Raw genomic sequence first — 25656 nt, 5'->3', positions numbered from 1 at the left:
CATGAAGTTTTAGAACAATATATTTTGTTTAACTTTTTCCGGAATTTTTTACTATATTTTACGAAGCCGTTTTACTGAGGTAAGCGGAACAGCCTCCCAGCAGAAGTGGTAGAGGGTAATACCGCAAAGGGAGTTTAAACATGCATGGGATAGACATACGGCTCCTGAATCTAAGACGAGACCAACGACTGATTAAGGTTTGAGTCGTTACAGCAGGAGACGGGGGCCGAATGGGGCCGATCTGCCGGCAAATTCTAGGTTTCTATTTAGAATATCAATACTTTTTTTTAATGAAAAATACAAACAAGAAGGATTTTTAGAATGCACTGCTGGGTGATATTACAGATTATACATGAAAACTACTCCTTTTAATTAAGCAGACTTTTTTTTTGTACATTTTGGCAAAACAATGAATTAAAACATCAATCTTTTCTATTAGTTGTTTTGTGAATCCACAAAAGGCTTAGCTCAGTATAAGCTGATTATTAAAGCTAAAATACATTAAACAAATATATTTTTTCATCTTGCCCCAACAAATATTTTTTTTTTTTTTGCTGTTAAAATAAAGGGAGTCCATTTTCCGTTTGTCCAGAAGGTGGCAGCACTGATCTGCGTGCAGCCAGACCACGAGATTATGTGCTTTTTTTAATGTAACACAATGTAAAAACTATCAATAAATCAAACTGAACAATAACTCAGGGCACACAAACAACGTCAATATCAGTGGAATAAAAATATTCTTTATTAAAAAAAATATATTTTATTTTTATTTATTTATTTTATTTCCCCAATTCCAAGCTAGCCATATAACAAATATCTTTACCTATTGGAGATACTTTATTTTACCAAAAAAGAAATCTGTTTAAAGTTACAGTAAAATATGAGGTTAAGTTGACATAAAGTGAAATAAATGTGTATTTTTTTTATTTTATTTTATTTTTTTAATTCAATATTGCATATTATTTCATCTCATATATATATATATATAATGATGCTATATTTAATTATCAATAAAGAAGATAGTTAGGAATTGGATGCTGGTCCATGAGGATGGTATGGCCCTTATTTATTAATACAAGCTGTTGCGATACATTCGTTTCCATCACGATACCTTCAAAATTAAACCAGGAAAAGAGAATTACAAATTTTGGACTTAACAACTACTCTTTTTCAGAAGCAGAGGCTATAGCAAATACTCAAAATTATTTCAAACGGAGGAGAAATGTTAGAACAAGAGGCCATAATTTGAAACTAGAGAGTCAGAGGTATAGATGGAATATGAGGACGCTTTACTTAACTGAGAGGGAGGTAGATACGTGGAACAGCCACCCAGCAGAAGTGGTAGAGGCCAGCATTATATAGGAGAAGATATAGGGAAACGTATTTTATATACTTAGATTGGGCAAAATCTTGGGACTTTATTTGTCAAAAAAAATTCAATGAACTGCTGCAGTTTCTGAAATTCGCGACAGAGGGAGCGCGGTCCTCTAAAAAATACTAAACCTGACATATCTAAAAATAATACGCGCGGATAGATCTCATGCAGCCCGGCGTTAATTATGAGACAGCGGCGCGGCTTTGTATCTCGAGACAGCCGAATACATTAAGGTTTAACGTCTACTGCGATATCCTTCATTTTGCCTTAAAATTGGAATTTGCATTTAATTTCCCCCAACGCTAACGACACATTGACATAAGTATTTTAAACAAATATCCAAACATGAAGTTTCCTCCAGAGGTCAAAGAAAATGTCCAAACAGATAAAATTCTGCGAGGATCGCAGGGTTTGACAGAACCCTAACAAAGTCATTTGAAATCATTTGACAGTAAATTTCCCCGTTCATCTGTTGCCTAAAGCTCGGAGAATCCTTATCTTTCTAACGGTCTCCTTACAGACAGTCCATGTTTTAAAATGCTAAATTCAAGCCCTGGTTTTGACGCAAGCCCCTCGCCGACCCCCCCCACCCCCCCGAAGGGCATTCCAGATCCTGACATTATACCCCCAAACTAAAAAGGCTTCCGTCAAGGCATGACATCCGATGTATCGTGTCACAAAGATGGCTCTCGACGGAGTGAGGGCTGCCATTTACAGGAGCGACGGCACAGATCGGTGGGACTTCTCCATCACGTTGATATGACCGGCACCTTGCAGTTTAGCGTCCATCGCTTGTGACAAGGTGTCAGCCCCGGACTTGTCTTACATGAATGATGAGATTTCAAAAGCTCGTGGTTTTCAAAGAGCCACACAAATGCAGGAGGTCACATTTAAAACAAAGACCCCCATCCTCTAGCAGCTCATTCGACGATTGCGTTTTTTGTAGACTACTCGGGCAAATGTCCGTTCGACCGATATCAAGGGTGGCGCTACGACGGGCGCTCGGTATTCACGTGTTGAACAATGTGCGTCTTCCTACATGATCAGATTGTTTATCATATAATGGCATTTGCTGCTTACTTGTGGTTCTGACCCATAAAACCCAACAGGGAAGCAGTTTGGCTTCTTAAGAGCTTTTTCCATCGGATAATAATAACTGCCCCAAAACTCTCAGCAGGATCGACGCTGGTCGGATATCCCAGTTACTAGATATGACTGGAACGTTAGAACGGTCAATGGTAGAATTGAAATAGTCTAAGTTAAGGTCTCCCTTTAAATGAATTGTTGGTGGGGGGGTCACATATGGCACAGCTTTTTAGACGATCGTCTACCGTATGGCTTCCATAGCGGCACTGATCGCGTTGTTTGGTTGCTTTTCCAGGTTAGTCAGTACACGTTTGCGATGTGTAGTTACCGAGAGAAGAAGGCAGAGCCCCAAGAACTTCTGCAGCTGGATGGATACACCGTCGACTACACCGACCCACAGCCAGGTAGGCTGTCGGGGGATGCATTGGGCGTTGGGGTCACCAGAAGTGGTGAATATCCCTGATGTTGTTGAAACAAACCTCTCGTTATTCTTCGCCGGACCTTGGTTGATCCATAAACCTATTCTAGAATGCTCTATAAACCATTATCTGCTGTAGAACGAGCCATCGAGCTAACAACGTGTCACCCTTTTTAGGGGGTTCGTTTATCACCTTGAGATGGATAAAATAATAGAATTACACGGCCGCTCCGTGTTTATGTTTTTCCATTTTTATTGTAACAATGAAGCAGTAGAACATTTATCTCCTCCAACGTCTTATCAGGTTTGGAAGGCGGCAGATCGTTTTTTAACGCCGTCAAAGAAGGAGACACGGTGATCTTCGCAAGCGACGACGAACAGGATAGGATTCTGTGGGTCCAGGCCATGTATCGAGCCACGGGACAGTCGCACAAACCCGTACCCCCCACCCAGGTCCAAAAACTCAACGCTAAAGGAGGAAACGTACCGCAGCTTGACGCGCCCATTTCACAATTCTGTAAGTACATGCGCACACCGAGGACGTGCTGTGTTTAGTTTAGCAACTAAGAGCGAGAAGAAAAATAGTGGATATCATTTTTAAATTTGGCTTTAACCCCTTAATGACAAAGCCCGTACATGTACGGGCTCAAAATGCATTGTTTTCAATGGGTTTAGGAACCGCCCATTGTCCTTAAGGGGTTAAAAAAGAATTACCAATAGGAGCAAATTCTCTGTTCTTTTGTGGCCAGTAATGCATTGCCGGAGCAAGGTGGTCTAGAGCATCGATCCAAAGAATGGTATCTTTAACATAGATCCCTGCAAACGTATAGCACACATGGAATATATACTGTATATATATATATATATATCCATTGTACAGCGCTACGGAATTTGATGGCGCTATATAAAACAATAAATAATAATATATATATATATCATTTGGGAATAGAAGAATATGTTCTTTTCCATCTTGCATAATCCACATTTTTTTTTTTTTTTTTACAAATCATCCATGTAGCGTGAAGTAATTTAAATATATACATATATGTTAAGTATTATTTCATGGACCACCTCTTGGATGGAGATTTTTTTTTACAGAAAATAGGCAGACATTTTTGATAAAATGGTAAAAATGGCCCGACATTCGCAATGCATGACTCTCCTCCAAAAGAACCTTTTAGACTCATTTAAGTCTAGAACAAAGTTCCCGACATTAGCTCGGCTCCTCTGATACCAATATCGATTAATTTAAATAACATTTAAAATGAATAAATCATGAAATGATCAATATTACTATTTTATTTATAAAAAATATAAAACCATAACAAAATATGTTTTTATTTCATTGTCTGCTTCCCAAAAAAGTGCAATACTGGATCGGGCTGTTTATTTAAGATGGACACTATAATTAAATCTCATTTCAGTTAATCTTCCTAATGACGCGGGAGACGTTTCATTGTTTATACCTCATTCCAGCTTTGTTTTGTTCTCGCTGTAGAATTTTTTGTGCTTTTTTTTTTCTTTTTCATATTAACAATGAACACTTCTCTACCCTAGCAGGGAAGTGAAAGGTGCAAAGCCCAGGTGGCGTGCATTTTCCCCGTACGCAGCACATTGTTATCGACTTCAAGGGTCGGATATTCCCAAATTTGTAGACGTGCTAAGCAAGTGGTTTCACACGTGTCTTCATAACTGACATATTACCAAACAGAACTCTCCGACTCCATGAATGCCGTCTCGATTCCGGAGGTCGGTGAAAACCAGTTCCTTTCAGCCGGAATCGGTGGTACTTTTAGAGAATTTGACAGCAAATTGGCAAAATACTTTTTCTATGGATTGCCACACTCGTTACAATGTTACCATGTTTTAAGGTTCAGCCCGTCTCCGCATCCCACCCCACCCAGGAACTGAGAGGGGCAGATAGCTGTGTGTTGGGGTGGAAGGTGGAGGTGGTCATTGGCAAACACCATTTATATATTCGACCCATAATACTGCCCTTACAGCTACCGTAGGGGAAACCCAATGAGTTCCAGATCCGGTAATTTAATTTTTCCTGTTAGTTAACCCTATTCAAAGTACATTACAATTTTTTTTTTAAATCTTAAAAATATGAATAATTCATAGTAATTAAAAAAATATACCCGTAGTACCTGATATTCCACGCCTTTTGCCACCTAAAATACATTTTTGCCACATTCTCCACCTATTTGAACACAAATGTTTTAAGCCTATTCGCCAATATTCCACCATTGTTGTTGGCTCTCTTCAAATTGGCTTGCACGGGGTTAAACTTGTTTCTCCTTTTAAGCCCACACATCGGGGGCTAAACTTCTCCTTCTCACGCTCTCCTCTCAAAACATTGGCTTGCACTTCTGACCTTAACCCCCAATTAAGCTGGGTAGGTGACCATGCCTTTATTTAGATCATAACAGAATCATGAATCGACTTTCTCCACCAGGCCACACATAACATTTCTTCAGTTTGTCTTACATTGACATTTTTTGTATCTTTTTTGGAAAAATTATTTACAAAGTATCAATTTGTTCAAGGTTCTTTTTACAAAGTATCTTATAATGGTTAGACTGAATTCTAAATCAATCTATTGGACCAGAATTATTTAATAAATATGTATCGAATTTGGAACGCAGAATAAAATCCAGTATTGCACTTTTTGCTACTGTTCATTTATTTTTATTTATTTTTCTTTCAGAAAGGTAAGGATGTACAATAAATGTTACTCGGTGTGTTTTAGCCAATTTTTGGAATTTTCTTGTGTTTTTTTTTTTTTTTGTTCTTTTTTTTTTTCCCGTGTAGTATATTTAGAAATTGTGCATTTATAGACTCCTAGACAAGCTACTTAGAATAGGACACCAAAAGCATTTTCAACATGTTTTAAATTTTACAATAATTAACCCCTTATTCACCCTTATTTTCAGAGCTGTCTACAGCATAAAGCGTTCACGTAATACCAACGCTATATTGCTTTTCTATACCAAAAAAAAAAAGTTAATTTTGGGATCATCTCGTATATTTCCACTTTAATTTGTTTAATTACCTTTTCTAATTGACCAAATAAGGCAACTCTGAAAAAAAAGGATGAATTCCATCCTGCCTTTTAAAACTTAAAATAGTTCCTGCTCTTCATTCATCTGTGTGGCTCCAAAAATCACTTTTATTTGGCTGATAGAAAATGTTATCAGTCCAATTCTTGGCCTTCTTATTTTTTATCCTGTTTGGTGTTGCTTCCATTTAAAAAAAATATATATATATATATTATTGGAAAAAAAAATAGCCACGATAGCAAAAAAATAAAAATGTATTGAGAAACCTGCCAAGCTATTGTATTTTTTTTTTTAAAGCTTCATAAAAGTGAAACAATTGTCCACCAACACCTTAATGTATGTCTTGTCTGTCTCAGTAGAACATTCAATCAAACATATGCCCGGAAATATCATTTTATTAAAAATATATTTTTTTTTAAACTTTTTTTGTTTTCCAAAAAGCGCTCGTTAACCGATATATATCTATCCATGTTTAAGTCCAATGTTTTTTTTTAAATACCTAGATATATTTTAATGCTGAAGCCCTTCTGCTACAAAATATTTGTCTTTCTAAATCTTAGATGTGTCTAGTTGGAAATTTTAGGGGTTTTCTTAAAGTTTTCTTTTTTTTCTTTTTTTTTTGCCTAATCCCTAGTACATAACTTGCTATACTAGGGTCCCCTTTCTGCTTTCGTGAGTCATTATGTTATTCTGGTCTTTTTCTTCTTACCCTGCTATCTTCTAGCCGGACTGAAGGGTAAGTGCTTGCCAGTAGCTAGCACAGTTCAGATAATCTATTTAGATTATCTGACAAATGCAATGTGCTTTTTTTTTCTCTTAATCCTTTCTCATGTTTAGATTTGTAGTAAAAGAAAAAAAAAATCATGTTAATTTCCTAAATTTTAGGTTTGACCTGTAAGTTTCCATACTGAAATCGGGATGCATGTGATGTCTGCATACTTGCCTTCTCTCTTTGGCTTGGACGTTAGCATCAGAAGATGCTCTTAATTTGAGAAATCATTAATTTGTATTTTTCCATTCCGAGACCAGTATTAACAGCTAATTTTCATTCCTTTTCATTATCTTACATTAATGCTTGTTCAGAGATGCTAGTCATACGCGTTTTTTTTTTTATTTTTGTGTTTATTATGGATGATTTTGCCTATAATGATATAACCCAACCAAAAAAAGGAAAATAACATTTTTCATAAAACCAATAAATAAATAATAGCATTACGTAAGGTTATCCCATACACCAGTTTTGTTATAAATACAATATTTTTTATAGATACAGTGTATAAAAAAGATTCACAATCACAATATAGCAAAAACAACAACTAATATAAGTCCCTAAGCACTGTATGAATGAATGTCAAATGCTGACTCCGTATATACATTTTTTCTATGAAATGCCCGATATCAAGAAATGTGAAAAAAGAGCATATTGTTCATCATCGAAACATTTTAAAAATGTAACCAACATCACTTATTTCTTAGTGTTACATTAATTTACTTGAGAAACTAAATTTCTTTGCCAGAGTCTCGACTTTTTTTGTTTATAATATTTGGTTCATTCATAACATATATGTATGCATTATTTCTTTTTCTTTATTAAAATGGAAAGTTAAATTAAAATATACACTCCCCCTGTCTACATAGTATTGGAAACTGTTATAAATATAAACCAAAAGTTGTATTTAATAGTGAGTTGTACGTACCATCTCCCTGACATCACTCAGCATTAGGAAGGCCCGCCCCCGAGGAGCTTCTCCTGCAGGAAGGGCTGAGTTGACCCTGTATAATGTATAGCTAAGGTGGGGAAATTTATCAGAAGGCATCTCACTGTTTTAACTACATGTTATCCTTGGGCAATCCATGGAGAAGCTCCATTGTAGTGAAGCCAGGGATATACCTGTGTTGGTAAATATATCCCTTTGTGTTTTTGCAGCTGACTACTTGAGTGACTTTAATAAGAAAGCTAGGGCAACCAAAACTTTTTTACATGTCTACCTTGCTATCTGTATATTATACAGATAGGAAGATCCCCTTGGGGGACATGATTTTACTTCTCCCAGCCTATTTTACACTTCTGTGAATGTTACAAACCTCTGTTATACACAGGGGAAGCCTATATTTTAACTCCTGGTTCCTTTGAAGCGGTAGGTAAAAAAAAAAGAGTCATGAGAGTTGGCAAATATGTATTTGGAGTATAATGAATGCAGTATGAGAAGGAGCAGGCAGTCATCCCTCCTCAAAGCGAAAAACAAGCAAACCAAAAATACTCCTTTTTCCTTCCTTCTTTCTTTCTCTCCTTCTTTATTTTGCTTACATCACTTTGGATAGCAGGCAGAAATTAATCTCCACTTCTCCAAGCAGAAATATTTTTTTTTTTATCCTGTGGGTGTCTTGATTAGGACTCCATATAGCCAAGCTACAATCTAAAAATATTGCTGGAGTTTGATATTTTTTTTATTAAAAAAAGGAAAGTATGAATGAGAGAACGAATGAATGAACACTCAGATTGACAATCGCATCATTCGCTGCCTTGTGAGATGTTGATGATTGTATGTTCTGCTTGACATGATACCTTTAACACGTCATTCAAACTCACTGCTACGTTTTTCTTGTTTCATCAATTTTTTTTATTATCTGCTACATCCACAAGCTGGGTTTTAGGCATTTCAGCATGGGGAGGCCTGTCGTAAAAAAAAAAATAGATTTTTATTTTTTTGGGGGGTGCGCCACGATACTTTACTGCAGTTTACCGCATGCCTTTTTGTACTGAAACTCTTAAAACCTGAATTTAACATTCACATTAATGGCATGAACAGAAATATGCTTCAGATCACAAAAAAAGCATGCCTCGTTGACATTTATTCCCATAAAATGTTTTCCAAATGAATTTCTAAATTAATGTCAAAATGTAAAGTCTAGTGAAATGATGGTTTTTAGAAGTTATTCGCCACCTTTCAATAGTCTCCTCTGTTGTTGTGTTTGCATAGAAGGGAAAATATTTTATAGCATTTAACAATAATTAACATTCAGACGAGAGCAGCGCCATTGATGGAGTTTCATTAATACAAATTATAACACAAACGCGTAGTTTCTTTGTATCATTAATATAGTTTGATATCAGCATTGAGAGGCTGTATAAAAAAGATCATGGTTGGAGCACAAAAAGGATCTGATCATTATGGATGATTGAGGATATTTCGGATATAAGTTGGATCCCTACTAAGTTTTAAAACCCCAAATCATAGTAGCCAATTGAACAATTATAAAAAAGATTTAAAAAAAGAAGTAATTCTATTTTATTTTAAATGTTATTAAGATTAAAAATGGCATTAAATGATCAGATATTATGTTCATTTTGTTTAGGAATGGGGCCCTTTACTATGGCGGGTTAAGTAATGATAATTAATTTAATTAAGTTGAATGATAAAGTTGAAAATGAAAAGAATGGTTTAACTCACTGGCTTCTAAACTATGAGCTAAGTTTAGTTTCAGGGCTAGCTTGTTGGTCTTGAGAGATCTATAGAAAGAAAGATAGATAGATAGATAGATAGATAGATAGATAGATAGATAGATAGATAGATAGATAGATAGATAGATAGAGGTAGATATAGATAGATAGATAGATAGATAGATAGATAGATAGATAGATAGATAGATAGATAGATAGATAGATAGATGGATAGATTGATAATTAATAGATGGATGGATAGATAGATAGATAGATAGATAGATAGATAGATAGATAGACAGATAGATAGATATAGATAGATATAGATAGATAGATAGATAGATAGATAGATAGATAGATAGATAGAAAGATAGATAGATAATGAATAGATGAATGGATAGAGGGATAGATAGATAGATTGTCTTGGTAGATTAGGAAATCTCATCACATCGAAGGCCGTCCCCACCATAGACACCATGACCACAAGATTCGATTTAGGGGGCTCTCCGACACTCCCAGACTTTTGTGTTATGAGACTATTTGTGTCTGTGGGACACCGGTTACCTCCAAACTCGGAAGATGGCAGCACTGTTAAGACCCTTTTATTGAGTTTGTACAAATCTTGAACACAAAATACACTCAAATATATTTAGAAGTTAGATAAAATTAATCATTCCAGTTCCCAAGAACATATTTAATATCTTCACAATTCAATAAAAAATATCGAATGTCAAAAGATCCTCTGCCATATTCTTTATACTACTATTTACAATGAAATTCATTACTTTTTTAAAAAATTCTGTAGTGAAATACAAGCACACCTTATACTTCTTGGAGATTCTGCAGCTCAAGTTGGGGGTTTTAATTCCAGAGTCTTCTTAAAATACACTTTGTTGAGTCAAGTTTAATTCTTTGACACTCAAGACATTCAAGCTATAAAAAATACGTCTCTCCCGCTGTGCTATTTAAACATTCGAGACCAGAATAAAATAAAATAAATAAATAAATAAAAGCAGGATTTTAAGGGGATGTCGCGCATCAGAATTAAGTCTGGGGAACTGATTTTGCTTTATAGGTTCCCATAGTCTTTCCCACAGTATTTCCCGAGGATTAGTTGCATCTCATGTAGTAGGAAATTGGGCTGCTGCATTTGAGAGCAAAATGTGTTTTAATGTTATTATCCGCGTCACAAGTGTGTAGGAAAACCTTTCTTGGCCATGCCTCGGTCCTCTTAGGTATAGGTTATGATCTTTGGCTCGTGGGATTCCAGTCTTGCACAATACTTGACTATACTTAGGTCATTAGGTAAGATTACAAGGCAGTGTCTACCAATTGTTATGTATGTTCTGCTTTTAATTAAAGGGTTAAACAGCTTCTTTTTGTCTTGGGTCCCAAATTAAGGTATAATTTAACAGATGTTCATTTTTAATCTACTTTCTGTTTTAAGTACTTACAGGTGGCCTTAAAACCTTGGATTTTTTATATATATATAGATTTATTTCAAAAAGCAGCATTTTTAACATTTTTTTTAAAAAAAGAATAGCATTATCTGTTTAATTACGAAATAATAATATTTAAATAGGGAATTTTAAATACGAACAACATTTGCATTTGATTTTCCATTTAGTTTTACTAGGAATTAGTTAAATAAATAAATAAAACAAACACAGGGTATAAATTGCTTCTCAATAACAAAAGTCAATAAATCAAAGTACAGAAAAATCATTTTAATTAGGAAAGTGAAATGTAGGTTAAAAAAAGGTGATTGTGCGTTTCCAGACTCTTTTAAGGAGGCTTTGTTTTAGCTGTATGTGTTTCTCTTTGTGATGGATAAATTGTCAAAGGAAGATATCAAAAAGATTGTATTAATATGTAGAACAAACTCCTTCTGGTCTCCATTACCCTTTGAGCTCCTGGGGCTCTGTGAATGCTTGAACTCGATGATATATTGTTTCTCTTTCTCCTAAATTCTGTTTTTTTCCCACACATGTAAATAAACAGATGCTGATAGAGCACAAAAGCATGGCATGGATGAATTTATCTCTTCCAACCCTTGTAACTTTGACCACGCTTCATTGTTCGAGATGTTGCAGCGCCTCACATTGGACCATAGACTTAGCGACTCCTACTCATGCCTGGTTAGTATGTGTTGGAAATATTTTATTATTTTATTTGAAATTCTATTTCACGATCTTTGGTGAATTCTGATTGGTCATCTTAGCTCCGAAGCTAAATCCAGATCCACTTAACTCACTATCTTCGGCATGAAAGGAAATAGCCATTAAATATAAGTAGGTTAGAGGAAAGCCCTACGGGGTTAAAACACTATAATTTGCTCATTAAACTGAATCGCAGAAATTAGCAGGACCAGCGTGGTGCGTTTGATGTAGCTATGAGTTCACTTTCTAAAAGGATGTTTTGTTAATTACTGTAAATTACATACCTTTTGGGACAAACGAGGTATGAGAGACCGGCTCGGTGAGACACAAAAGAGATAATCACAAACTGGGACCGAGAAAGTATCACGGGGGGGGGGCAAAAATATATATTTTTTTTAAATGTAGAAATATTCCAAAAAGTCCAAAATAAGCACTATTTAGACATCAAACGTTGCCATGTGGCCAGTAATGATCGTGAAGAGATTTCCAATTATTTATACATTGAAGAGGCACATCGATTATCTCCTTTTTGTCTTTTTAATCAATAATATGCCAGCCAATTTTTATTTATTTTGACTTTTTTTCATTTTCTAGGGTTGGTTCAGCCCTGGGCAGGTCTTTGTCCTAGATGAATACTGTGCAAGATACGGGGTTAGAGGCTGTCACCGACATTTATGTTATCTCAGTGACTTGCTAGAGCGAGCGGAGAACGGCGCAATGGTTGACCCCACTCTACTGCACTATAGTTTTGCTTTTTGTGCATCTCATGTACATGGAAACAGGTATGACCATCTTATTAAAAATATATATATATTTTCTAAAGGAACTTATTTTGAAAGAAATTCTAAGGTCACAAATCCAATGTAATGAGTTTACGGTGATAAATAAAATGCATATTATGTAATTGGGGTTTTTATTCAATAGTATTTTTAGTTTTTTAATTTTAAATTGTCATTTTCTAAATATAGAACTCATTTTTTTTATCCTTAAATTATAATTGGGCCTTTGTTAACATGATAAAGAAGTATATTTCGCAATAACACACATAACCAAAAACAAAGTAAAGCTAGTACAAAAAATGAACCCAAGTGAAAAGGTGAATCCAGATGTGGACCTCCTTGCTCTCGTGTGCCCAGAGGGACACCAACCGTACCCCACAGATGAGGATGAAAAGTATATCTGGGGATTGTTGGTTCCCTCAGTTCTGGACTGCCCTTGGGGTAGGAACATGACCAATATGTTGGCACAAAAGAGCTAAAACTTGAGATGCTCCCAAACGGGACGTGCCGTAGGACAGGCTATGTCCGTTTTTGGTTGAGCGTCTCAAATTTGTTTTGTATGATATTTTTTTTAATGCACAACCTGCTTGTAGTTTGGAAAAAAAAAACATTCGCCAAGGGGTTAAACAGCAGGAAAGCGATTCTTAAGACTATGGAGGAGGCAACCTGCCTTTCGTTGGGTTGTTGAACCCCTGACTCACATAATATAGGAAGAATGTGTTTTTACATAGCTCTTGAGCTGTGCAAATCACTGTCTTTAATTAACACACACAAAAAGCCCCGGAGAGCTTACAATGCTTTGTGCCCGAGGGCTTGGAAGATAAATAGACTTCAGATCTGACATAAGAAGCTCAGGACTGGATTCAGACTATATTTGCCTACTCCATTCCCTGTTGATGTAACAGTGACTCTGTCCCATTCACAAATATGTTTACCCCGGTATTTGGCTTCACAATGTAAGTAGGCTTTATCGGGGCTGAATGATTAGGGCTGATGATACAACTTAATCCAATACGTGGAGATGTTCTAAACTATTCACTGACAACGAGATGACATGTCGGCCGTTAAATATGTCATATTCCAGTTTTTTGGCCAACATAGTACTCTGGAAAATAACTTAATTAAATTAAACAGGCTAACTGGACTGGACAAACGCGTTTCGAAACATTGTTTCCCAGTCTATGCTTGCATTTTATTCACAATGTTTTCTGTGGGACAATGGTTGACCTAAAGACTGATTTTTCACCTGTGAATAACCCAGAACTTCCATTATTCCAAACCTATCAAATATTTTGTGTTATATTTAATTAAAATATAAAATAAAAAATTTCCTGCCCCTACAGCTGGCTGTTTGCCCTCTTTCTCATGCATCAAAAAAAGGAAGATTAGTCAGTTCTGGCATTGGTGGTTTAGAGAGTACAAATTGTCATTTCAATACATATTGGACGCTTAACCCATGACCGTGTTTCCTTTCATTTTCTTCTAATTTACATTGTTCTCGATTTTTTTTCATTCTTTTATTTCAATTTATTTACTTTTATCTCTTTATTCCATGCTGCCTTCTGCAACCTTTTTCTTCTCAATATACGTTGATTGCATGCACTGTGTTCTCCATCCACGCACCAAAAGTCCTCTAATCATAGACATATTTAGTGGGTCACAATTCAATGTAGAAGGCGAAGCAGGCAAAGTGCCTAGCGCTTCTACCATTGAACCAGAGACTAAAAGAGATTCCAAAAGAGATTCTAAAAAAAGGAAAGATTCCAAATCACAACCGAATCCAGAGCCTAAAAGGTAAGAACGGCTAGATTTTAGATACTTAGTTCTGACTCATTAGGCTTCTCCATCGTCTCCCGAAGCTCCAAAAGCTTCATCTCAATTAATGTTGTCGTAATTAAGACCTGCTTAATTTCAGTTTCATTTTTTAATTTATTGGTGAATAGTATGAGACACCAGAAGCCAATTTAAGCCAAAACTCAACCCCCCCATTAGAGCTCCTACCATGTGTCTCACCTAAAGCCTTGTGTCCTTTAGATTGTAGATCCAGTGGTAGAATGTCGACACTCCATTGTCCACATTGTTACATTGTTTTAATTAATAGCTACTGTGCACCGTTGTTGTTCAAGAGGATTTTTGATCCATTACATCATTAATTTAAGCACCCAGCCCTTCAAAATGAATAAACTGAACCCTTTCTATGTTCATATATTATCTATTGGAAGTTTATCCATACGCAGATCAGGCCTCATCATATAAGCAGCCACGACGTATACATTACATACAATTTCAAGCAACGGACGTTTTATATTCTTAAATGCATAATTTGGAATGGGCAGCAGTAACATTGACAGCGACCCCATTTCCGAATGTATGACATCACTATGGAACACAATAACCACCTGGATAACGCACTAGTGCTGTAATTATTAGTAATAACATACGTCTAAACGAGTTTGAGGTTTAATGTAAAAGTTGTCTTAATAATCAAATAGATTCTGATTAGATGTCTAAAGAAATTTACACATAATTGTTACTCCCTTTGCTACTCTTTGTCTTTGATGCGTATAATAGAGTTGACAGCATCTCGGATATTCCAGAATTTGTATATAAAAAGGGAAGTTCTCAATTTGTTCAAGTATCGTAAAGTCGGCCAAATCCAGTCCGGAACACTGGCGGCCGCGTGCGGGGTCTGTTCTACTTTAAGGCTGGATGTTGATTGCCTTTTACATGTTAATAAAAGAACTAGTAGTTTAGCTTTCTCTGAAATGAGACTGGCTGTCAGTCAGGATATGCCACCAAAGTAATGAAGGTCAACTACGGAGAGGAATGCATGTGACTATCAATATCTTTTCTTTGAAATAGACATTGATGGTAGGATTGAGGTGGGTTGTCTGTTTGGATCGTGTATGTCTAAGGTCAGGCAGTTAGACGACAGTAGCTCGCAGTCAGTGAGAAAGTGCAGAGAGATTGAGATTCAGATGTCTCTCGACAGCCCGAAGGTGCGTGCTGACAACATGACATGTTCATCATATGGAACTAACTAAATAGCTGCTGTCCGTGGTCCTGCTTCATACACAGCATTAGCACTGTATCCGATCGGTATTAGCACATGGGGGGGGGCAAGCAGTGCAGAAACCGACCTCTGGACTCTCTTCGACCTTGTTGACATGTTGGCTGGAAGACGGTCATCACTTAAGTGTCTGTAATAAAGAAGAACATTAAGTTAGATCTTTTATAAAGTATTTTATTATTATTTTTATACTCGTTTTTTTATACGTTTTTGTTTTTGAATGAGAAATTAGGAGACCGGAGTAGTCATCGGAAAATAATTGTATTGTCTGATAAAACATGGAGATGATATAAATTCAAGGATGTGCATGCAGCTTCAGAGAGCCTGTTGGGAAGGTCATTAGATCATTCCAAACAATTCAGATACCTTCCTATTATACAGCATTGTGTGTCTTCAAAATAGTGGGATATAAGGGGTGGGGGGGCATCTTGTCATTTCTCATAGGAAAGCAAAGAATAGAACATTCATAACAGTGAATAGAATCTTTATTTCATTAATTATGCGGGATGGCTATTATTTGAAAACTCCCTTCCCGTTGTACGTTGAGGAATTACATAAAATCATTCTTGGTAACAATCCATGAAACAGGCAGGCCATAGGCATACCTGTTATTCCTCCCCACCCACCACACAAATATGGGCTCTTGCAAGTCGCATACTGGATGGAGATCATAGGCTAGAAGAGATCATTAAAAACAGACATAATGTCGTAAGGGTTAAAATATACATAAATATGAAATATTGCATTAGGGTGACTATAAAACTGGCTTGATCACAATAATAATAAATAATCGTAATATTATGTTGTCCTCTCTAATCATACAGGGCTGCGTATTTTAATTAACCCCTTAAGGACAATGGGCGGTCCCTAAACCCATTGCATTTTCAGTCCGTACATGTACGGGCTTTGTCATTAAGGGGTTAACAAAAAGTCTTCAGTCATTCTTTAACAAATCAGCTAAAGTCCTAACAAATATTTTAAATATCCTTGATTTGATTACATTTTTTTTGTTATGTGGACCAGACCAGATTAGCTCGATGCAAATGAATCAGTTTCATTGCTTCTGGGAAGATGAACAGCATAAAAAAAAAAAAAAAAAAAAACCCAAAAAACATTACTATAACTATTGTCATAAGGCTGGGTGATAATTTTTTTTGAAATTTGACAAAAAGCTCTGGAAGAATTATTATTTGTGACATGGCTCGAGACAGGATTTTGTGAAGAGAGTTAAGGTGACAGAACTGGATCTAACCACCCTGACGAGAACGTGAAAAGCAAGCAAGCTGACATCTTTCTGATCGTTCTGCTGAAAATGTCAACTTTGTGAAGGACAGCGAGAGAAACGCTTTGCCAAAATATTTGAAAGGTAGATGTTAAGAAATGTTTGTGGTGTCAGATGTGATATAGCACACAGCTGTTTGGGGAAGGATGGCCGTGATGAGAACTACTCATAAAGTCTTCTCCGTTTCACCCGAAACCTTTCCATGGTTGGCCAGGACCGATCTGGACATTCCGTCGACATCATTCTGATACAAAAAGTCTTTTAAACCTTTTTTTTCCTTTTATTATCTGTTTTAGTTTGATTTTTAGGATATGATTTTTTTATCGTTTTATTGTATTTGTTGGCCCAATATTTTTTTAACCCCTCGATGTTTTTAGCCCTTAATTAATTGTATTATTCTAATTTAGGCTCTACCAAAATATAGGTAGACATTCTATGGATTGAATATGCCAATGTTCAGGGTCTTCAAAAATAGGGTATATGATTTTTTTTTTTTGTGTAAGAATTTTGAATTGAAATTTGAATTTAAGAATTGAAATTCTTAAATTCTAGCCATGTTTTGAATGTGTTGGAGTATCGACCGTTCTAAACGACTCCAGGCACCATAGGATTAAAAACTTTGAAAGGGCTTTATTATATTCCTGTTTGTCCTTGGAGGGGGTTAGCGAGCTCCGTCTGAGGACTTGAGATGTTTGGTGTGAAGTGGCTCCTCGCTTACGAGGTCAGTCAAACATTACAGTACAGATTGCAATTTTCGGAATTCAGAATCTTTTCATTTGTTTAATAAAGAAAAAGTAAAGCTAACCAATTGACCCCTGACAGGAGGTTTATTAAAGGTTTGTAATCCTACGCCAAACCTTTTGTATTGCTAAACTAGTCTAGTGTCGGGGATTTACAGCTTAGCTTCTCACTGGAGGAGGCCTTCATGTTGAACATTTGTTCCGTTTTGTAGACGACTTATATTACCAGAAGACGACTCCGCTTCTGTATAGGAAATGGTCGAATCTATATATTTTTGCTGGAAAATAATAGAATGTAGTAATCTTTAGCGTCGGAAGGCGCTGGTTTTCTTCGGCGGTTGAATTAGACCGTTCTCCTTTCTCGATTCCTTTTTGATTGTGGCACAGTGTAAGTATGAGAGGGGTATCCAAATTACGTGGCTCTCTGAACATAAAGAGAAGAGGAAATAGTATTTTGTAGGCTGTGACACCTTATACGCCTTTTGTTTGACTACACACAGTTTCTTTGACTCATGAAAGACGGCGTTTCAGACGTTATCAAGGAAAACATTGTGTTAGTGGCGTGTAAAGCATTACGCTTCATTTTCAGTTGCTTTTTTTTTTTCTTCTTCTTCTTCCTCGGAATCTCACATTTACTCAGGTTTCTTTCTTTTGATGCCTTAAGCCCAACAAGGAGCACGCACACAATAAACACAAAAGACGTATTGAAGACGCGGCTGAGTATACACAGTGCGACACAGTCACTTAGCAAAAGAAAAAAAATATTTAATGCAATATGTCTGGTCTAAAAAAAATCCCCGGTATCAGCTCTTTGTGTGCAAATCGGTGAAGTCTTCAGCACATTCTATAAGATGATACATTATATTATTAGAGTGGGATATGGTGGCAGGGGCTTGATATTGTATGGATGACAATCAGTTCGTTCATCAGAGTCTTTGAATCTACTGTAAAAACACACACCATGAAACACTTCATTGTCTTCAGATGTTTTATTTTCCGTTCGTTGTCTTCTCTTGTCTTTGCTTTGCGACTCGGGCAGTCACGTTAAACTTAGACTGCCGGGCCATCGGCTTTCCGTATGCGCCGTGTTTGTTGGCTACACACGTGGGTTGCTGGTGTGTCGGAGGGTTTTGTGTCGGTCAGTCACGGTTTTGGGTTTCCCCCGCAGGCCTGACGGGATAGGAACCGTAACGTTTGAAGAAAAAGAGCGTTTCGAAGACATCAAAGAGAGGCTGCGTCTGCTTCTGGAGAATCAAATCACACATTTTAGGTAAAGTTGGTCAAGGTCCCGGTTTCTGGAGATATCTGTATGTAAGGGTTCATCTGCTGTGTTACTACTGAAGATAGTCTGCAACTTAAGGAAAAATGTATCCATATATTCTTAGGTACTGTTTTCCATTTGGGCGACCCGAGGGGGCTTTAAAAGCTACTCTGTCCCTGCTGGAGAGGGTAAGTGTGTACTTCTTTTATGCATGAAAATAGTTTTTTTCTTTTTTATTCAGGGAGTATAAGTAAAACTTGGAAACTTGATATCAATCTTATTAATCAGACCATTTTCCAAGTAAAGAAAAAGGATGGGAAATTATGTGGAAAAAGGGGTTTTGTTTATATGATGTCATCGTACACTACGCTTTTTCATATTTTTATTTACTTTTTATTGTGTCGCTCCTCTTTTTTTAAAAACAAGGTTTTAATGAAGGATATTGTTACACCCGTCCCTCAAGAAGATGTGAAAAATGTGATCCGTAAATGCTTAGAACAAGCGGCTTTAGTGAATTATACCAGACTATCAGAATATGCAAAAATTGAAGGTAAGAAATGCGTATTTCCCATGAAAGATACAATGATGGATTTCCGTCGATATTTTTCCGTGAACTCTGTCTAGATATTGAAAGGTCAAGTGGACTTGGCACAATAGGAATGTTGTGGTCTGACTTTGTATTGACTCTGTTACTTTAGGGCGATGAACGATGTGTACTGTTTCATCGAATTGGAAATTATTTTTGCTTTGCTTTTGGATTTTTTTGCATGGTTTTAAAATGGATGTTTTTCGTCTGGAAGATTCAGCAGCTACTATCGGTTTTTTATATGTTCACAATTTGTAGGCATGAAATATGTACAATATTGGATGGAATTATGTGGAATTTCCAGGATGTCTAAGGCGTTGGCCAACCCGATATGCTCTGTTAACCTGGAACTCTTTTGTTGATTTGTCAGACTTTGTACCAACTTTAAACACTGGTTTAGATCTTCGATTTAAGGCCTAACGAGTGAATTTGGGTTAATGTGTCAGATTTGGTTGTTTGGTTGCTGTTTTGGTTGAAAATCAAAAGCTCCTTGTAGGTCAATTGGATGTTATCTTTGTCCAGCTGACACTGAGGACTTTCTAACAGAGAGCAGGTTGTTAAAGTGTCCCCAGTGAGAAACCCTTGAGAATAAGGTACTGAAAGAGTGCATTTGTTACCTCTCACCTTGGAAGGGAATGGTTCCAATAGAAGTATGTCAGGTCTTTGGATCGGGTGCTAAACCCGAAGCAGTAGTTTATGGAAAACATCCTGTATGTGGTTTATTAAAATGGTTGGAAGAACACGGGAAGAGTTGATTGGAGAACATTAACCTCTTGCTTCACGATCCCGCCACCTCAAGCTTTTCTGTTGAGTACGTGCTAACATATTGGTGAGATATGCTTTCTTCTTTCAGATAAATCAATGCAAAACAAACTTTAAGATCTGTAAGTAAAAATGCATTCATTTCCAAAGTAGAACACTATAGTGTATACTTCCCTTAATGTGGCGAGATTCTTCTTGGTTGTGTGAATTACCCGGCTCTTTTTATTTTTTATTTCTTTTTTTTTTTTGTATTTTTTTTGCACTGTGACTTTTAGGTCTGGGAATACTTTGAAGCAACAAATCCTTCTTTTCCAGCTTTCTTTTTCAGAAAATATCCCTCATCCCACACTACTTTCTTCCGCTTCCTTCCTTTCTTACACGTTATTGGCTCAGCCATTTTTCTTCCGCCTTTTTTTTTTTCTCTCGAAAAAAGTGGTTGCGATGCCAATTCCGGAGCATGCTGGGATTGTTAGCAATAACAACCCAACATACACCAGTTGCATGAATCAGGTTTTCTCCTATAGGCATAGCTGACTACAACTTTTAAAATCGATACATTTATTAAAAGTGTCGTCCGACGGAATGTCAATTGAAAACAATGTTACAAAAAAATGTAACAGATGTCCGTAGAAATTTTTTTTTTGTCTATGTTTATGGGGAAAACCTTTAAATGCCTTGGATACTTAATGCTTCAGTGCTTAGTATCTCAAACCAAATTCTATTAATTTTGTCTCCCTTTATGTTTCAACCATTAGAGTCTTGTTTATGAAAACATAGTCACAATTTTGGTGTGGCTCATGGGCATGCTGAATGGTTAATCCAGAAAAAAACACAACTCAAATTTAAGACACTCTCTTCTTCTACCCTGTGTATCCCACGATCTCTACAAACTTCTTCTCCGTATGACATTAATGTAACAGTGTCCTCTAACCTATGACCTCTTTACATTTCTGACCTAAGCCTCTTGCATGCCCAAATCCTCTTTTATAGGCAAAAAGAGAGAAATGTATGAACATCCAGTCTTCTGCTTGGCCTCCCAAGTGATGGATTTAACCATTCGTGAGTAACCTATCACCCTTTCTCCATGCTGTCTCCACTCCGTTTCCATTATTTCAAGAACCCTCTTCCAGATTCCGACTCACTTTCCTTGCTTGAAGTCTTTTAACATTCTTGTCTGTTGCTTCTGTCTGTGAAGCCCAGTGTGGAAGTCCAGTCATTTCTTTTTTTTTTTTTTTTTATCAGCCAAAAATCAAGTTGAGCGACTTAGCCATTTGTCTGTTATAAACCGGCAATCGTCTGTTAGTATTTCAGTTATTATTTTTGTCTGTGACCTGAATGCATTTTTACTTTGCTTATGTGTATCCCCCCCAAACTTGTTAAGTTCTTATAATGGATTTAGAAATTAACAACCGACAACATCCATGGAAGACCCAGTGCAGTAGAGGTGACTGAAAGGACACTGGTGTACCATCTCATTCTTTTCTTTGAAAGTCATGTAAAGATAACGATGAAGACTAAAAACTGAAAAAAGGGGAAATGTGATTTCCTCCTTCTGTATTCTGTCTTAACCCTTTCTTTTCCAACGATTAACTCATTCGAACAATTTATCTTATATTTCCATTGTCACCGTGCTATTTTAGGTGTGCGAATATAGAACCATTTTTGGTGGATTAAACTGTATTTCAGTCGTGCTGGTTTGTAACTATGATCTGGTCTGTTGTAGTTTTCTTTCCATCTTTTGCTGTCAGGGTTTTATGTCGGCCATTTTGGGTGGTGTTAAACGGAGGGGGTGATGGGTTTAATATTCTTCTTAAAAAAAAAGAAATGTCATGAAACTTACGTCAAGTATCTTTCCTGACGGTTCCTGCCGCTGTAACGTAGCAGATAAAACCTATACGATGCCTCCGCTTCCGCGATCATGAACGGAAATTGTTTTGCTAACCATGCTGTCCTTCAAGGGAAACAAATTAGCAAACCAATAGAGTTACAGTAACCTTTACGTATGTTAATACTGTTATTCCAAGACCTTCAACTCTTCCAGATATCAGAAGCACATACAAGGCTTTATCTGCTAAACTATAGCACCAAGAACTATCATATAAAGGAAACATATAGAAAATGACATTTTATTAAAGAAGGAGAGCACGTGCTTTACTCTCTCTTTAAACACGAGGAGCTTTAAGTGGCAAATGACACTCATGAATGGGATAACATTTTTGTCCACTCTCTCATTAATTGTGCATATGTATTGTTTTTTTTCTCTTTTCTCTCCGTTTTGCTCTCTCTCTTTCATATAGAAAATCAAAAGGACGCAGGTGAACAACTGTATATGCATTATAAAGTAGTAGGAGTGAAACATTTTTATTTTCTTTGTTTTGTTTTTTTTTTTTTTCCTTTTCTTTCTTTTTTTTTTTTTTATGGCTCCTTAAGTTGCGTACTCCCGTAGGATGTAACGGAGCTACAAAAATACTTAAGGAGTTAATTTGTGCTGTCTTAACAAACACATGACATGCAAATAACGTACGACACCTTAGAAATAGATTAGCCTTTGACCTTAGTAAACAGAGCCATTTTCCGTTTTAATATCCCAAACTATTACGATGCATTTAAAAAAAAAAAAAATCTCCAAGATTCCACTACAGAACAAAGAAACGAATGTCCGTCCACCCCTTTTCATATTTGTGTTGATGCCTATTTAAAAAAAAAAAATGTTTGTGTTTTCTGTAAATGTGTACTAACAGCACAGTCAGAAAAAAAAAAAAAATCCTGTGTTTTTTTTTTCCGTCCTTTATGTTTGTAAGATAATGAGATGTATTGTTACATGGCTCAAAATGAATATGTTTTTTTTTCGGAGGGCTTGCTTTTTAACAGCACAGCCCTTAGCTGTGAAAATACACGCCAAAGAATTCTTCACAGTTGAACATTTGCATTTTGTCTCCAAAGCTTTTTTTTTTTTTTTTCTTTTTTTTTTTTTTCATCCCCCAAAAGGCCATCAACAAACAACCTATAAAATCTCACATTATACATATGTTAACATTTTATATATTTTTTTTTTTTTTTTTTTTTACACTTTGTTTACTTTCATGAGGAATTTGGAGGGAAGGGGGCTTTTCTAATGTCTGATATTTGTAAGGAATCGGAAAAACACTTGATTGTTAAGGATATCAAGGATGCTAAGTTTGTCTAACAATGGGGGGGGCTTCTTTTGATTACCAGTAGAAATCTAGCACTCAGAGAACTTTCACACTTTCCATTCATTTTCCACCACCTCCTTGTCTCCTCACTAGAGGTGGGCAAAAACCGGTGGAAAAGTAGTATAAAATGGGGTCAATTTTTCACTTTTTGCCCAACTCTGCTCTTCCCTCACTGTTTACCTGAAAATCCTCCCTTTTCCAATACCTTCTTTCTTCTATTTGTCACCCTCACCCAAGTTTCGTAACCATCTCCTCGTACCCTGATTCTTTTCCCCCTATGTCTTTCTTCACCAAGTTCTTCTTATTACTGAGTCTCTCCGTAACTCAACTCCACATCAACACATCTTCTTTTACTACCCCTTTCGTCTCTTCTGCTGATCTGGCAGCCCCCTACAACATTTCTTTCCATCTCTTTTGTAACTTTCTTCTTAGTCCTCTCGTCCAAGGGAAAATGTAAATATTCCCTTGGAACTTCATTCACTGTTGCCCACCCCTCTGTTGCTGCACGAACCCTTCCTTATCTCCATTCCTCATCAAAATCTCCTCTCTCATCTTTACATATTTAAATTGTATCTCTTTATCCAGAATTAATGTCATTTAAGAGACGTGCACTACATACATATTACTTCACAAGGCTTTACTGTTTGTAATTTACAGAGGTTACTGGGGTTTACTGCAGATTTTTAGGTTGTCCCCTTGGTGGTTGGGTTCAGGCAAGTAAATTCTGAGCTCCGGGCATCATTTAACTAATTATTTCACTGATATCACCTTCTTACACTTTTACAACAATAAGGAAGAAGCTGATGAACCGAATTCATTTGGTGTAATAGACACTCCAGTTTTCTCACTGACCACCAAATATCTCAGTTATATAGTAGCCCGACCTATTTTGTCGGCATGGAGCGTAGAAGTACAAGAGAAAATATTTAATAAAGGATGACCTTTGGCTTAACTGGGGTTTTGTTCCTGGACAGAGTGACTTTTAGGAGCCTTACTGAACCAACAAGAAATCTCTATCGGGCCTTCTCGCCCCCACCTAAATGTAAGCCAAGAGCTCAATGAATCTAGGCCAGTACATGAGTTTTTAGAGGGGCTCAGACTAATCTGATTTCAGCGAGAGAGATTATTTCTGTGGGTCAGAATGAGAAAAATATCATTTCACATTCCGTAGAGCTCTGTTACTGTTTATGAAGACGACTAATACAGCGGCACAGGGTGCGGTGAGATTGGCTCGTTTTCATTATGGGTATCCTGCTTAAGGAAGAATTAAAACACCCAGACCTCCAACCTCGATAACATTGGATCCGAACACAGCTTTTACCAGATCTGTATAGTCAACTTTTAAGAAAAAAAACAATAACTGTTCTATATTCCTCTTTCTAGAACCCAACAGACACATTAGCTATAGAAATGCTACATTCCCCCATTAGGAAAAGTTAAATAACCGACATGGAGGAAAGGACGTCGGGGGTAACTCATATATGACAACACTTTATAGAACTTAAAAAAAAACAGGATATAAATCCTTAGATACTTGAGCTTTCTGGCCAAAAATACCCTATTAAAATTGGATCGTTCAGTAAGAAGATAATTTTAGAAAAATCCAACCTTTAAGTGGGAGCCACTTATACTGGGGGGGGGTAATTTCTCCAAGGAGGGGAAGCAAAAATTGGTATCCTTTCTCAGAAATACGTATATGGATCTCTCACTCCCACCTTTAATTTCTCCATCTTTTACTTAGATTTTCACTTTGTTTCTTAGATTAGTAACCCCCCCCCATCGATAGCTCCACAACAAACTCAGAAGGATGCTGCTAAGGATAGAATTTCAGGACATTGGGGGGGCAAATGACCACAAATCCCTTTGTTTGTTGTTGTCGACAACAACAAAATAGCTCATTAATTATATACACAGGAAACATACATAAAAAAGCTGAATATGCAAAAAAAACACCATAAAAAATAAATAAAATAATAATAATAATCACAATAATTTCCTCCTGACAATCTGATTTACTTGCATCATATTTGTTCCATTTGACTGTATTTCTATAATCGATGGCGGCAGGCGCCATTCTTTGTTCACCCCAAGGACTTGTATTACACTTGATTGTCTGACTGCTAAAATGATCCAATTTAACATGTAAAAAGAAAATTGTGGCGAAAAAAAAAAAGGTGGGAGGATGTCATTGCCCCTGTTAAAATATATGCAGCCCCTGAGGACCATTAACATGGTTTACGTAGCGAGGTTCAGTTCCTTGTGAATTATAAGCCTGCGGCACCACGCATGCGAAAGCATCCAGAATCAGAACCCGTGCATTTTTCAGAACATGACAATTAATCCTTTGAGTGCCAGGGAGGGGAACAATGCATCGTATGCTGCTCTGGCACTGAAAGGGTTAAATCTGTAAAATGTGTATTCTGGATTTTTTACGGAATAT

General features: G+C 36.6%; 1 protein-coding gene across 13 annotated transcripts in view; it reads left to right on the top strand.

Annotated features, from left to right (window-relative positions):
- Nucleotides 1-25656, top strand: part of CADPS (calcium dependent secretion activator) — a 144555-nt gene that overhangs the window by 68015 nt on the left and 50884 nt on the right. For 4 of the 13 annotated variants that reach the window (XM_053470213.1, XM_053470207.1, XM_053470215.1 and 1 more), the window contains exons 10-18: nt 2757-2865; nt 3184-3396; nt 11385-11521; nt 12137-12324; nt 18582-18683; nt 18799-18862; nt 19101-19224; nt 21013-21081; nt 22320-22337. In XM_053470213.1, the coding sequence (XP_053326188.1) occupies nt 2757-2865; nt 3184-3396; nt 11385-11521; nt 12137-12324; nt 18582-18683; nt 18799-18862; nt 19101-19224; nt 21013-21081; nt 22320-22337 (1024 nt within the window). Of the gene's footprint in view, nt 1-2756; nt 2866-3183; nt 3397-11384; nt 11522-12136; nt 12325-13950; nt 14116-18581; nt 18684-18798; nt 18863-19100; nt 19225-21012; nt 21082-22319; nt 22338-25656 lie in introns of all 13 variants that reach the window. The other 9 variants (XM_053470208.1, XM_053470216.1, XM_053470210.1 and 6 more) reach the window with 4 other exon arrangements.

This window comes from Spea bombifrons, chromosome 6, assembly GCF_027358695.1.
Source record: "Spea bombifrons isolate aSpeBom1 chromosome 6, aSpeBom1.2.pri, whole genome shotgun sequence".
Taxonomy (NCBI): domain Eukaryota; kingdom Metazoa; phylum Chordata; class Amphibia; order Anura; family Pelobatidae; genus Spea; species Spea bombifrons.
The sequence above is the reverse complement of the archived record's forward strand: the minus strand, read 5'-3'. Positions and strand labels throughout refer to the sequence as shown.